Source organism: Solanum verrucosum, unplaced genomic scaffold, assembly GCF_900185275.1.
Source record: "Solanum verrucosum unplaced genomic scaffold, falcon-dt-bn FXZP01000194.1, whole genome shotgun sequence".
Lineage (NCBI taxonomy): Eukaryota > Viridiplantae > Streptophyta > Magnoliopsida > Solanales > Solanaceae > Solanum > Solanum verrucosum.
The window spans coordinates 1,149,760-1,162,618 of NW_026020416.1; the positions used below are offsets into that span (position 1 = coordinate 1,149,760).

Sequence of the window (12,859 nt, forward strand, 5' to 3'; positions counted from 1 at the left end):
ATTGAAAAAAAAATCAACTCATGAGGAAGATGAACTGTTGCAATGTATAAAATTGTATAACTGTGTGGTAAATTACTAAAACATATTATGCATCATATATACACAATTATATTATATAGCTATTTATACCATATGAATACATTAGGCATGAACTTTTTTTCACCTGTGTAGTTGAGTAAGAAGCCCAAAGCAAAAAGGAGCTAACGTTTACCTACAACAACATAATTGGCTAGACTAGAAAAACAAATACAATATTAATATAGTGAATACATAGGCAAAGCCAATAATATCTGTGAGAGAAGGATGCCTACAATCAATCATTAATATTTCCTATTGGGATCAACCCAATTAATTTTACAACTTAACAGAACCAATAAGCCACCACTAAAACAAGTGTAACTTGAGAACATGACATTTGATCACCTAAGCACTATCAGACTAATTTAATCTGCCAGGAATCAAGCACACTTACTGAACAATTCAACAAGAGGTAAATTTTAAAGCTTCCAACACCGCCGCCCTAAGAAAATGGATGTTCTAAGCTTAATAGTTGCTTGTTACCTTATCTTACAAGAGCCGCTAAAGCGAAGAACTTCACTAGGCACAATGCTCCACGCCTCCACCACACATATGTATGCCAACCACTGAGATTTTTCTGCCTGATTTTCCACACAATATGGCTCCAAACTTCTTCTAGGAGCACTGTGATCAGTCATCAAAAGTCGAGTATCATTCCCCTTATGTACAAAGGAAGAATATCCAGAATTAGCTAGCTAGCCTTTCCTTGGGTGCTCATCAATGTCCATGAATTCACCAGTAACCCTGCAAAATAGAGAGAGGCAAGTATCACCATCTAACGCTTCAGCAAGTTGTTATTCTGAATAGATTTTTCTTTTATGGGTAGCTGAATTTCTAGGGCTAAGTCAAAAAATATCAAAGCAATGTTTCTTTTTATTTGAAAAAAAGGGTGTTAATGTACACCAATTCCCGCACTCTTAGAAACATCCTTATTTTGTAGTTAAAAAAAAAAAAAGGAAAAACAAAAACTCCTCAAAAGTAAATTAGCTATGAGATTAAAAATACGGAAAAGGGTCAAAATTGCCCCTGAACTATGCGAAATAGACCACTTATACCCTCTATTACATTTTGGGATCAAAAATACCCCCGCCGTTATCCCAGGAGACCATAAATACCCTCAAGAGTTAACACCCTAAATTTTTAGTGACGTGGCAAGCCACATGGGACTAATCCCTCCACCTAAGCATTGCCAGCTAAGAAAATTCTCAAAATATTGCCACTAAAGGTTATGAGTGATTTTTAGTGGCGACTAACGCTCCAACAACCATTCGCTAGTAAAACCTATTTTTTCAACAAAAAAATATGATAATTAATTTTTGATTGCAACCTAATTTTCTAAAATAAATAACTTGCAATATCAATATTAAAAACATCCAATATTATTACGAAAAATCATCAAAATTACTTCTCGATTCAAATCTCCTACTATATAATGCATCATTGTACATTTTATAAATTTACATGACATAAAAATAAAACATACAGTGTCTTCAAACTCCTACTTAATCGATATCATTTTTTGTTTTTTTAAAAACAATGAAGAAAAAAAACACAAAATTAAAATTTAAAGTTAAAAACTTTTAGTGACGATTTTCTTGGCTTTTGTGGCAATTGTTGTCGCCGCTATAGGTCTAGTTCCTTTGTAGTGAATCCTAGTTGGCAACGCTAAGTGGAAGGATTAGTCCCACATGGCTTGCCATGTCAATAAAATTTTGGGATGTTAACTCTTGAGGGTATTTGTGGTCTCTTAGGATAACAGCAGGGGCTTTTTTTATCCCAAAATGTAACGAAGGGTATAAGTGGTCTCTTTCGCATAGTTCAGGGGCAATTTTGACCCTTTTCCGTTAAAAATATAAACAGATCTAGTTTCACTATGAGTTCTGAGTACACGGCATGTTGTAAGAAGAAATAATAACATAAAGACTTCATAAAATGTTTGGGGAGTTTGCATTGAAAATATCAAGTACCTGTCATATGATAAGAAGGCATCACCAATTGTTCCACTAACTTTATTCCGTACCTTTCTTACACAAACCTAGAGTATAAAAGAACTTTTAGTAAAATATCTAAGGTAAACAACTAATGATCTTACTAAGCAAAACAAACCTGCACTTGATCCACGGGGCCAGCTGAAGGGTCTCTGTTTCGATGAATAACAATACCATTGTCACATTTGTTTATGAAGTGTGCACTTCCACTAATATCGTACAGATTTGGAGGACCTCCTACCCAATGATGCAACTGGCAAAACATATTTGATGGTCATTGATATTATCGAATTGAATAAGAACAAAGGCAACAAAACAGCAGTAACACAACAATTTAAGTCATTCAACCTGTCTCGGATGTGCAACAAACCAAACATGACAGGAATGGTGTTGTGCAAACCGTTTTATCTTCGTCAGCATCTGGCTGACATACTCTGTTTCGGTCCTGAAAAGTTAAATGAATGGTTATAAATGACCCAACTCCAACAAGTCCCAACGAAAGAGACCATGTTCCAAGAGATCCCAATATTGGAGAAAACTGAATGGTAATGAACATGGAACATTACAACTACAATTTCAATGTTTCAAGCACAAAGAGAACTCATACTAATTTCAAGAGCGAAACATAGTAAAGAAATGAAACAATAGGTAAGAGAGCAACCCAAGGATGTTATCATAATGAAGAGCTGGACAAGAACAAGCTTCACCAAGTTGAATATTTCTGTAGGTAATATCTTGAAAAGGGGATATAACCAAGAATCCTGAACTTACAAAAATTTCAGCCTTCAGGGTTGACAAGGGTAATCAATCTATGTGGAGAAAAATGAGTGCTCGAGATCTAAGGAAGTAAGAGTTTCCTCTTGAGAAGAAGATGCCGAAGAAGAAAGGCCAACCAACAACATTGTAGAAAAAACTGGTGCTTGAGATACAAGTCAAAATTCCTAAAGAGCAGGACAAATCTACAGAACAAATTTCAAAAGCAAGAATTATATAGATTGCAGGCGACACTACAACAGTTTGAAAGTGCCAAGGGGTCAGTTGATAGCCAAGTGCTGAACAGGGTCAAGGCCCAGGGTATTGAAAATTATTCTCTGTTTCTAATGAAATGAAGCAACAGGATGGGATTTGCCAACCAAATGAGGATTGTGGAATTGACGCCCAATCCAACTGGAGGGTAAGTTTCATCCCCTCCTACTCCCCAACCCTTACTTCCCTGCCACTCCCACCTATAACATTTCCTGCGAAATTCATGTTTAGAATCTTTCTCTTCATTAAGGTCAAGATTTACATATGAAGTACCAAGCTGACACAAGATAGTGCAGGACTCAACAACCTTCTACACATCATACCATCAATCTGTCATGTGATCTCTCCTAACAAACTCAAATAGTCAAACTGATCCAAGTCATCCAACCTATCCAACATACTACTATTACATTAAAAATATAAGTTATGCAAATATTTATTCTTAATTCTAGAAATATGTCTGCTTTTTCCTTCGAAGTAAGCTTTATTTCTTTGCAGCCAAATGGTCCAGAAAATGCATATGGGTATGGTCTTCCAAATTTGCTTCAGACGTCTTGAAATCCTTTGGCTTTGCCAGCATTCTAGTAAGCTCTTAATCTTCATAGGCATCACCCATACCAATAACATTTAGAAACAACACCGAATACTATCTGGAGCACCTGCAATAGAGCAATTCTCTTTGTTTTGAACAATTGAAACTGAAACCAATTGTTGAAACAGTTGACAGAAACCTTCCAATCTCAGTCAATTAGATTCCTTCTGAACTGTAATTGCCAACCAGAATTTGAATGGAAAACTCAGAGATGTAGCCATCCTTAACCATAGAGCAGCTAAAGCCTAAAAATATCTGGAAAACAGTTCTTCAAACTTGTATTACCAATCAGATGTCTGACCAAAATTTAGTTCTGGCCTCATTTCCCACTTCTGGATCAGGATGTTGTAAAAAATCTCCCCCACTCCCCACCCCACAGTACACTTAACCCTTTCCTGACTCCCCCTGTTACTCTTAATCGTGTGGGATTGTCTTCAACCATCCATCTTGCCACAGATAAAATCAATCAACCTTTCCCAGATTTCATGACCACCCTTGCATCTCCACAGTCAATTTAACCAGTAGGCTCTTCCTGTATAATTTCAGTTTTTTCTCTCCGAAACCCCCTGATTTTTACCATTAATGACCACTTCCAATTTTAAGAGATGTATTGTATATTCCTTTTAATGGCATTACCATCCAACAAGAACATATCCCTTATGAAATTCAACTTCTCTCCAATGCTGCAGTTGTAGGTAAAAAGGACATAATAATGTTGGCAGTCCAACTTTTTCTTCTTCTAGTGTTTGCTAGTGCGAAAGAAATGCTCGCACCTGTTCAGCCATCCCAAGGGGTCATTAAATAGAGTAAAACCCAACCTTGTATATCTAGGAATGATAGAACTTCCTCCAGTTTCTGATCCTGACCCTCCTGCCACAGTAGTTTTACCCTTCCAACCTCGATTATGACTGGTATATTTCAGTTGATTCAGAATTGATCTTCAAATTTGCTAAACCCTTGGTGATTGTATCCAAGTGAGCATTTATGGCTTCTTGTCTGGCTAGATTGGCTGCAGGTTTTTCTTGGAACAAGTTCACCAACTGTGCTAGTTGTCGTCGGATTTGGTTTCCCATAACTTTTTTTTATAAAATAAGTGGTATTAATAACAGCATCAAGAAGATGCAAAATTTACAAGATATGGCATTTGAGCTTACAAAAATATCTCTGGCTAACTATACAAACTATCTAAGCCAGAGCTAATGAGTTGGTAAAATCCTGAAGTTGTTCTGCATTAACAGCAGGATACAAGTTGGACCATCTAAACAAATTTTCAATGCACCTAGTCTTCAAAATGCTCAAAGCAGTTGACTCTCCATCAAAACATCTCTTGTTCCTCTCCAACCAAATACACCAAAAAATACAAGTAGGTATCATAATCCAGATCTTCTTATGGTTTTGTCAACTTTCCATAGACTCCAACTCTCATATGCATCCTTAACAGTGAGGGGTGTGGTCCAATTGATGCCAGAGAGACAAAAAAACATGCTCCATAATTCTGAGGCCACCTCACAATGAAGAAGAAGGTGTCAGGGGGTTTCAGCCTCTTTTTTGCACATATAGCATCTGTTTGGGAACTGAATTTTTTTTTTTTTTTTTTTTTTGATAACCGAGAAATCCGTCTGTGACCCGCCCTTTGGACCAATCACAGCCTTCTAAACTCGGTGGATAATGGGCCCGCCCCTCTACCCTTCTCCACTTAAATACCTGGCATCGCTTTGCATGGTGTGGGGCTTGAACATTTTGGGAACTGAATTTTTCTGTTCTTTATGTTGTTTTGGGTGAGACATGCCTCATACAGAGCTATCCAGGTAAAAAAAACTACCTTAGGTGGTAGCTTGGTCCTCCAAATGAGTTTCCAGGGCCAATTAGCTATCACGGGGTTTCTAGAGCACAATTGTTGATACCCTTCCTTGACTGTATAAACTCCTTTCTGGTGTCCCCATTTGAGCTTATCAGCTGCCTGGAGATTAATGTGACAATGTTGTAGTCTAGCAAAAAGGTCTACCAGATCATTCACTTCCCAATTGTGCATATTCCTTCTAAATCTCAGATCCCGATTGATCCCTTCTCTATTAGCAATAACAGAATTGGGATCTTGAGCAATTCTAAACAGATCCGGGAAATCCTCCTGAAGAGTGGTATTTCCAAGCCATTTGTCTGTCCAAAATTTTAGGAGTAAACCATTGCCCAATTCAAAGTAAGCGTTCTGATCAAATGTATCCCACAACATCCTAATACTCTTCCACAGTCCCACTCCGTAAGGAAGTGTAGTAATATTTGAGCACCAGTGATTCAGCCTTCCATGCTTAGCTATGATGACCTCTTTCCAGATCCCTGCGTTTTCCAAGTTGTATCTCCAAAGCCACTTCATCATCATACTTTTGTTGTGGGCTGCAAGGTTCTTAATGCCAAGACCTCCTTGGTATTTTGGTTTCCCATAACTTCCGTCTCTGATACCAAGTTGTTATGATCCCCTGATATGGATCTAGTTACAAAATGAATCTGACGTTTTCTTCCCACGACCTACGGTGCTGGTTCGTTAAAAGAGAAGTTGCAATCTCATGAGTTAAAGTACTCAAACTGGAATAAGTTTCTGCTTAGATTTCATATGATAAACATAGAGTTTAAATACAATACTGATAAGATAACTACCCCTAGAAACTAGGACACGGTTTCCTAACATCACTGGAGTCCAAAACTACAAATAACTACTTCAAGGAAATAACTACTACTGGAATGAGATGCTGCAAATAACTACTATTGTAAGCCTTTAGGAGCCAAGGAGTGCTAACATTTTGTCAATATTTTTGAACCTTCTCTAAGCCTTAGCCAGCTAATGATATTTTTTTGTGTTTCTTGTTTCCTTGTTCGATCCACAAAACTCTGGGATTTTATCAGCAATATAATTCTTCAAACTTTTCCACTTTTTCCAGTTACCTCTTGATAAAATTCCTCTCTATTTCTGCTTGTTCTTCATCAGAAAGCACCCTCTCACCTTGCTCTATCTCTTCCAGAGTAGCCAGAGACTTGTTTTTCTCATCTTCCAATAAAAATTAACCCTTTTTCCTCAATCTTCACCTCCTTTGGAATGCTGCTACTGTCTCCCTTCACTTTTAATCTTGCCCATTGAAGATGGTTTTCCGGAGATGTCTCCTCCATTTTTAACCATCCTCCACACTGCTCTCTGATGGCTTTAGATATCTATCTGACCAAAAGTGAAGAGACCCATAGCTTTGACCATAGTTCATTCTCTTTGTCATCCATTCAAACAGCATCCAGCGACTGGAGCCCACCACTCCAAGTAGATTTTTTCTTTTTTCCAGCTCCACTCCCCTTGAAGAACATGTTCCACCATGTATTTTGTTAAGAACTTAAACAAAAATTGACTGTCAGCCATTTCGTAAATGTTCACCCTGAATGCGTTCTTTCAAGTAGACACCAACCACCTTCTTATATCTGATAGTGTTGGTTTTTCATTCAAATCACTGTTAAAATGACTGACCACACATCTGCCCATGTTATCGCTCTCAGCCGATGCTTTCCCCTCAGTTATGGTGATTTTATTGTCGCTTGTACTGATCAATGTTCCGTTTGCCCCCTTCGATTGCCATTTACTGGTTCTGACAGTTTCAGCATATGGAATTTCTGGGTCTGTCTTCCGGTCGGACTTGTATCTTTTTGATGAATTTGTTGATCTTAAACGTGATATCCCTATATCAAGCCTTTAATGTCACTTCAGGGATAATAATGACAGATCTGTTGTCTCCTTGTACCGAAAAAATACTTATAAATCTGCTGAAATTGTTGTTTTCCCTTGAACAGAAAAATAGTGCATAATGCTCCTTAAGTTTTCATCTCCTCGTCTGTGCTTCTTTAACCCTTGAAGTTTCCTGTAGGAAGTAACAAATCCACTCCATGGTTTTCTTGTTGAATGTCGTTCTTCTCATCAGATTACGGCTTTGTTCCACCCAGTCGTACCAAGGTTCCGACCCCACCGCAAAATACATTCTGTTCTCCCCCATCGAATTTTGGTTGCTGTAAATGAGGGAAAAATAGGAAGAATGGTAGAAAGGATGGAAAGATATTTTCCAGTGATCAGAAGTCCACCGGATTCAGGACCCCAGCTTGAAAATCGGCTCTAAGAAATTACCTTGGGGGTAGTGCCTGGGAGCCTTCTCTCTCTACTCCTTAACACCACTGTTCCAACTAAAAGTCAATATTTCTATAAGAAACAAAATAAAGAAAAACGGGAATGCTTCACGCTTCTATCCAAGAAGCAGCTGCTTCTTCCACCTTGCCTCGCCTTAGCCATCTGAAGAGCCAAACCCTACTTCACCTAGATTTTACATGACTGCATCCAACTCCATCTAGCTCTTAAAAATTCATGAAGCAAAATCGGGAGACCAGAGAGCGGTACAAACCCCAGTCCATCAAAACCTCACAAGCAGTCCCTTCAATTTAGTTCACTCGATTCAATAACTACCAAAAGCTTAAGTGTTTTAACAATAAGACAAATAGGAGAAAAGGTTTTCTAAGAATTGCACAGTTTGATTATTCCGTCAAAGCTTGGGGTTTAAATAGTGTGTACAAGAACCCTACATCTTATATTTCTCTTAATCACAAAGTTACACAGATTAACCTTTCTAGATAATATAAGAACCTTCCGTATTTACACTTTCAACAATAGGAAAGGAAAGATTTCCCATCTTTCACTTATGGCCACATCATTCTCTCTTGCATTTAAAAATTCAAAGAACACATCTTCTGATTTTAGAAGCACAACAAAGACAAGAATCCATGAATCTTTTGGAATTTCACTTTCCTTGCTCTACTTCTTGGAATCTGCTTGCCTGTCAAGATCCTTCAGCAGAATGGACTACCAAAAGATTGCTTTTAAATGGAGCATCAGATGGCAGCAGTATGAAGAAAAGAATAGTGGTAGCAAACAAATATAAGCGAGGAGAAAATGCAAAGAGAACGTAGAAATTCACCCTATACAAGGTATCAGCACAATATATCCTCAAGCAACTACCAAGAACAGGCGGCAAGAAGCATTTTAAAATTGAGCTACACATTTTGTTATCCTGGGATCATCAGGAGACTGCGTGTTAATATGGATTCACCAACCATAAAATATGCATAAAAGGTTACTCACTGGCTTGAAGGACGTTGATGATCAAGTTCATTGTATGGGTCAATTACAAGTCCATTCACCCCATGTCTTAAAACTGCAGCTTTTGCAAGCGAGAGAACCCAGTCAATATTCGGTAGGCAATCATTCTCACACCTGTTCAATGAACCTACTTTCTGGTTAGTGAAGAAAAAAGAGATTCAACAAACAAAAAAAGAAAAGATAGCTCAAGAAGTAAACTTCTTCAGAATACGAGATTCAAATAAAAAAAGAAAAAGATGGCTCAAGGTTATGCGCTTTCCCTAGCTTAAGCGGCAAGGCATGTGCCTCATCACCCATGGGCTCTATTATTAAGTAGGTAATACTAAACAATAAATATAGTTAGTAAAATGACATATTATTTGCTAAAAAGACAGTATGAATGAATTTTTAGTAATTATGGATAATAAATAAAAAATTAGTCTAAGAAAGCTAGCCCAAAAAACATAAATTGCAAAAAAAAGACGCTAAGAAAGCTAGTTCAAAAAACTTAAAAATTAAATCTTTCCATCTGAATCAGAGATTTAAAATAGTTTTAAACTTGATTGAAATTGATTTTCACTTCATACATTTCATTTAAGTACAATATTTTCAGTTGTTTTGTCCAAATCAGTGTTGTTAGTATTTGTAGATATTTTTCCATACCACAGGCACACAATCTTTCCTCATTAGTGAATCTCTTTGTTAAAGCTCACACTTAAATTTTTCTTTGCACTTAAGACACCAATAGACTATGACGCATTTTTTTGCTTTCACCTTTACCTACTCCGTTTAGAATATACAAGAAAAGTTAATAAAGAAATCATTGAGATATTTAAAAAAGCAGAAGAGAAGTACAGTAGCAACAATATGATGACTTGCACACCATAAGAACAAGATGACTACGAAGAGATTACTGAAGATACATGGGGAATAGTCAGATAGAAAAAGGCCATATTTTCCTCTCTCTCTCTCTCTCTCTCTTTTCTAGTTTTAAAGTTTGATGCAAAGAAGAGACCATTTCTTGCTTGAGTCTTAGGACCTCACTATTTAAATGTGTTTTTCTTCCACATCGCATTGCTTCACCCATTAAGAGCAATAACACCTCGTTCACATCATTTTGTTGCTTGATCACAGTAAAAAAAGATGGACTTTGAGCCTAACTCAATCCAAAAGATAAACTCATGATGTGAGAATAGCCAAGACCATTATTTTATAAGGATTTCTCAAGATCATATAAAAAGACAGCAACTCATACACCCAAACCAATCTGGGATCTAATACCCCGTCACATTTCCAGGTTGGATATCATTACGTGGACAACATAAGCCTAACTCAACACCAAAAGCTAGCTCATGAAGGAAGGATTGTCCAAGTCCACATAAGCAGACTGTCAATCCATTCCCCAACCAATGTGGGACTTTAACCCCCCTTCACACCCAGACCCAACTGGAGCGTGGGCTAGGAGCCCAAACAAGGATGGACCTGGCTCTAATACCATGAAAAGATATGACACCTAAGCCTAACTCAACCCCAAAAGCTAGCTCATGAGGGGAGGATTGTCCAAGTCCATATAAGCACACCACCGGTCCATTCCCCAACCAATGTGGGACTTTAACCCACTCTAATAGGATCAACCATGAAATAGGAATGGGTCTCTTATACCATGTAAAAAAATGCACTTTATGCCTAACTCAACCTCATGAGGTGAGGATTGCTAAATACCAAATAAGGGACAATAGTTTATTCTCTCAACTGATGTGGGACACAAAAGATAACACTAGATTCCTAATTGGATACTACCTATTCAAAACATGGCATCCTTAATGTATATACACAATCAGTTAATCCAGGATTGTCATTAAATTGAACTACGAAACATGGAGAGTAAGCTTAGAGAACATAAGTCAGTTCCAAATAGAAGTCAGTCAGATCATTAGGCAAGCGTCAAGATTCATATTTTAGGAAACTGCCACCATCACCTTATGAGGAAAAATGTATCACTGAGCCATTGCTTTCCCTCTTCAAACTCCTGAGCGCTCATCCGTTCAACAGATTCCCCATATCTGCATTGCCAATGATCAAAACATAAACATACAAATTAACAATGAATAAAAGATAAATAATTTCAGAAGTATGAGTAAGATATTTCTCTTGTGCAACAGAAAGTCAAGTTTTGCTTACAGGAAAAAAACTGAAAGAGGAAAACAACAAAAGCTTTACAAATAAGTTGCAGGATATGACTATCCCAACTTCATAGACCAGCGCACAGAGAAGTTATAGTGGGTTGATATTCTAGAAAGATAAAAAAAAGGCTGTCGGTCCAACCAGTAAGCTATTCTTGCAAAGAATGAAAGCTTCAAACATGTGCCACACATTTGCAAGAATGGGAAGCAGCCTGTTTATGATACCTAAATTATTATTTTTTTGGAAACCGGTTACTATTGTGTGTATAAGATAAGGTGCGCAAAATAGTACATGGGTTGTACTGTAACCATATTTACAATTGTACTCCAGAAGATAAACTCACTTACCTTTATATTGACTCTAGAACATCATAATAGAATCAGTATCATCCAAGTATATCTGTTTACACCAAAAGTTGAATATAAAAAGACAGATCAATTTGATCTTCTGCATACTATTCTCTACTAAGTTGTTCGGACTCAAGTGCGGGTGTCCGATACGGGTGCAAATCTAGAGGTAGGGTCCTTCATGATCTAATTTTTAAGATTCGGGGATATGGATCCATGTATGGATACGGGGGCGGGGATTTGCCTAAAAATAATTAAAATATCTAAAAATAAAGTTATAAAACCTAAATTATGAGATATTATGTGGAGAACTTGAGGAGATTATAGGAAAAGGAGTGACATAGAATTTCTATATAAAAGGTATTCCATTTTCTTTAATTTCAGCTTAGCTTTTGTATTGGTTACAGAAATCATTAAAACTGTCCAGACTTTCCCCATCGATTTTGGTCAAAGTACCCAGAATCAGTTGACCAAATTGGACACGGATCCCACACCCACACCCATGTCGTGTCGACACGGGTGCGACACCAAAAGTGAAGAGTCCAAGCAACTTAGATTCTCTATATTTTCAAAACATATCCTTCCAGATTGTCCACCAGATGCAAGCAGGGACAATTCTCCATCTACTTTTGTTATTTGCCATAGATCCTTCTTCTTCCCAACTCTATAAAGCTTTTGTAATCTTCCGGGCATTATCCAGAATATGCCTTTCAGGTCAAATAAAATTCTCCACAGTTGTTCTGTCACTTTGCAATGAAGGCATAGATGGCGAACTCTGATTTAACTAAAGACAGAAAGCATCTGGGACACATCGTGATCTTTATTTTCATTAAATTGTTCTTGGTGAGGACAACTTTCTTAGCCAAGAGCCACACAAAATAAGCTACTTTGTGTGGGATACTAGTTCTCCAAATATGCTTCCAAGTCCAGTTATCAATCTACTGATTAGACTGATTCATCATCTTGTGTGCTACATTCACCTTGAAGTCACCACTGTTGCAACCTTGCCACCTCAATACGCTTTACCCTGCCTATAACCCACTGAAGGCTGATAGAAAACTTTTATCCTGTCCATTTCTTCATCATTGAGTGATCTTCCAATCTTGAGGTGTCCACATTTCTTCTATAGTCTTCTGTTGGTAAGCACAAGATTGAATATGCCTGGAAAGTGTGATTTTAGAGTCCCTATGCCATGTCAATAGCCTCGCAAAAGCTAGTTTTGCTAACATCATAAACTTTGATCTTTGGTTTGCTCTTCATTTCATTCCAAAAGGCCCCAGTGGATCTCCATATACTAACCCCATCTGGTGTATCAACCTCCTTAGTTGCCCATTAGTCTTCCTCCTCATCTTATACATTTATAACTTTACCCCACAATGACTGATTCTCATTGGTAAGTCTCCACACCCATTTCATATTCAAAGCTTTATTGTGAATCTTTAAATTCCTAATTCCCAGACCCCCAAATTTCTTTCCAAAAGTCGGAGCTTTC

At 37.5% G+C, this 12,859-nt stretch overlaps 1 protein-coding gene across 1 annotated transcript in view; it reads right to left on the reverse strand.

The window, feature by feature from the left end:
* Window positions 1-250: 250 nt before the first annotated feature.
* Window positions 251-12,859, reverse strand: part of LOC125840880 (twinkle homolog protein, chloroplastic/mitochondrial) — a 39,750-nt gene continuing 27,141 nt past the window's right edge. Inside the window, exons 16-21 of the mRNA XM_049519854.1 lie at window positions 10,816-10,899; window positions 8,840-8,971; window positions 2,415-2,511; window positions 2,185-2,319; window positions 2,046-2,113; window positions 251-822 (exon numbers count right to left, since the gene is read on the reverse strand). Coding sequence (XP_049375811.1) covers window positions 774-822; window positions 2,046-2,113; window positions 2,185-2,319; window positions 2,415-2,511; window positions 8,840-8,971; window positions 10,816-10,899 — 565 coding nt within the window. The 3' untranslated portion in view covers window positions 251-773. The remainder of the gene's footprint in view (window positions 823-2,045; window positions 2,114-2,184; window positions 2,320-2,414; window positions 2,512-8,839; window positions 8,972-10,815; window positions 10,900-12,859) is intronic.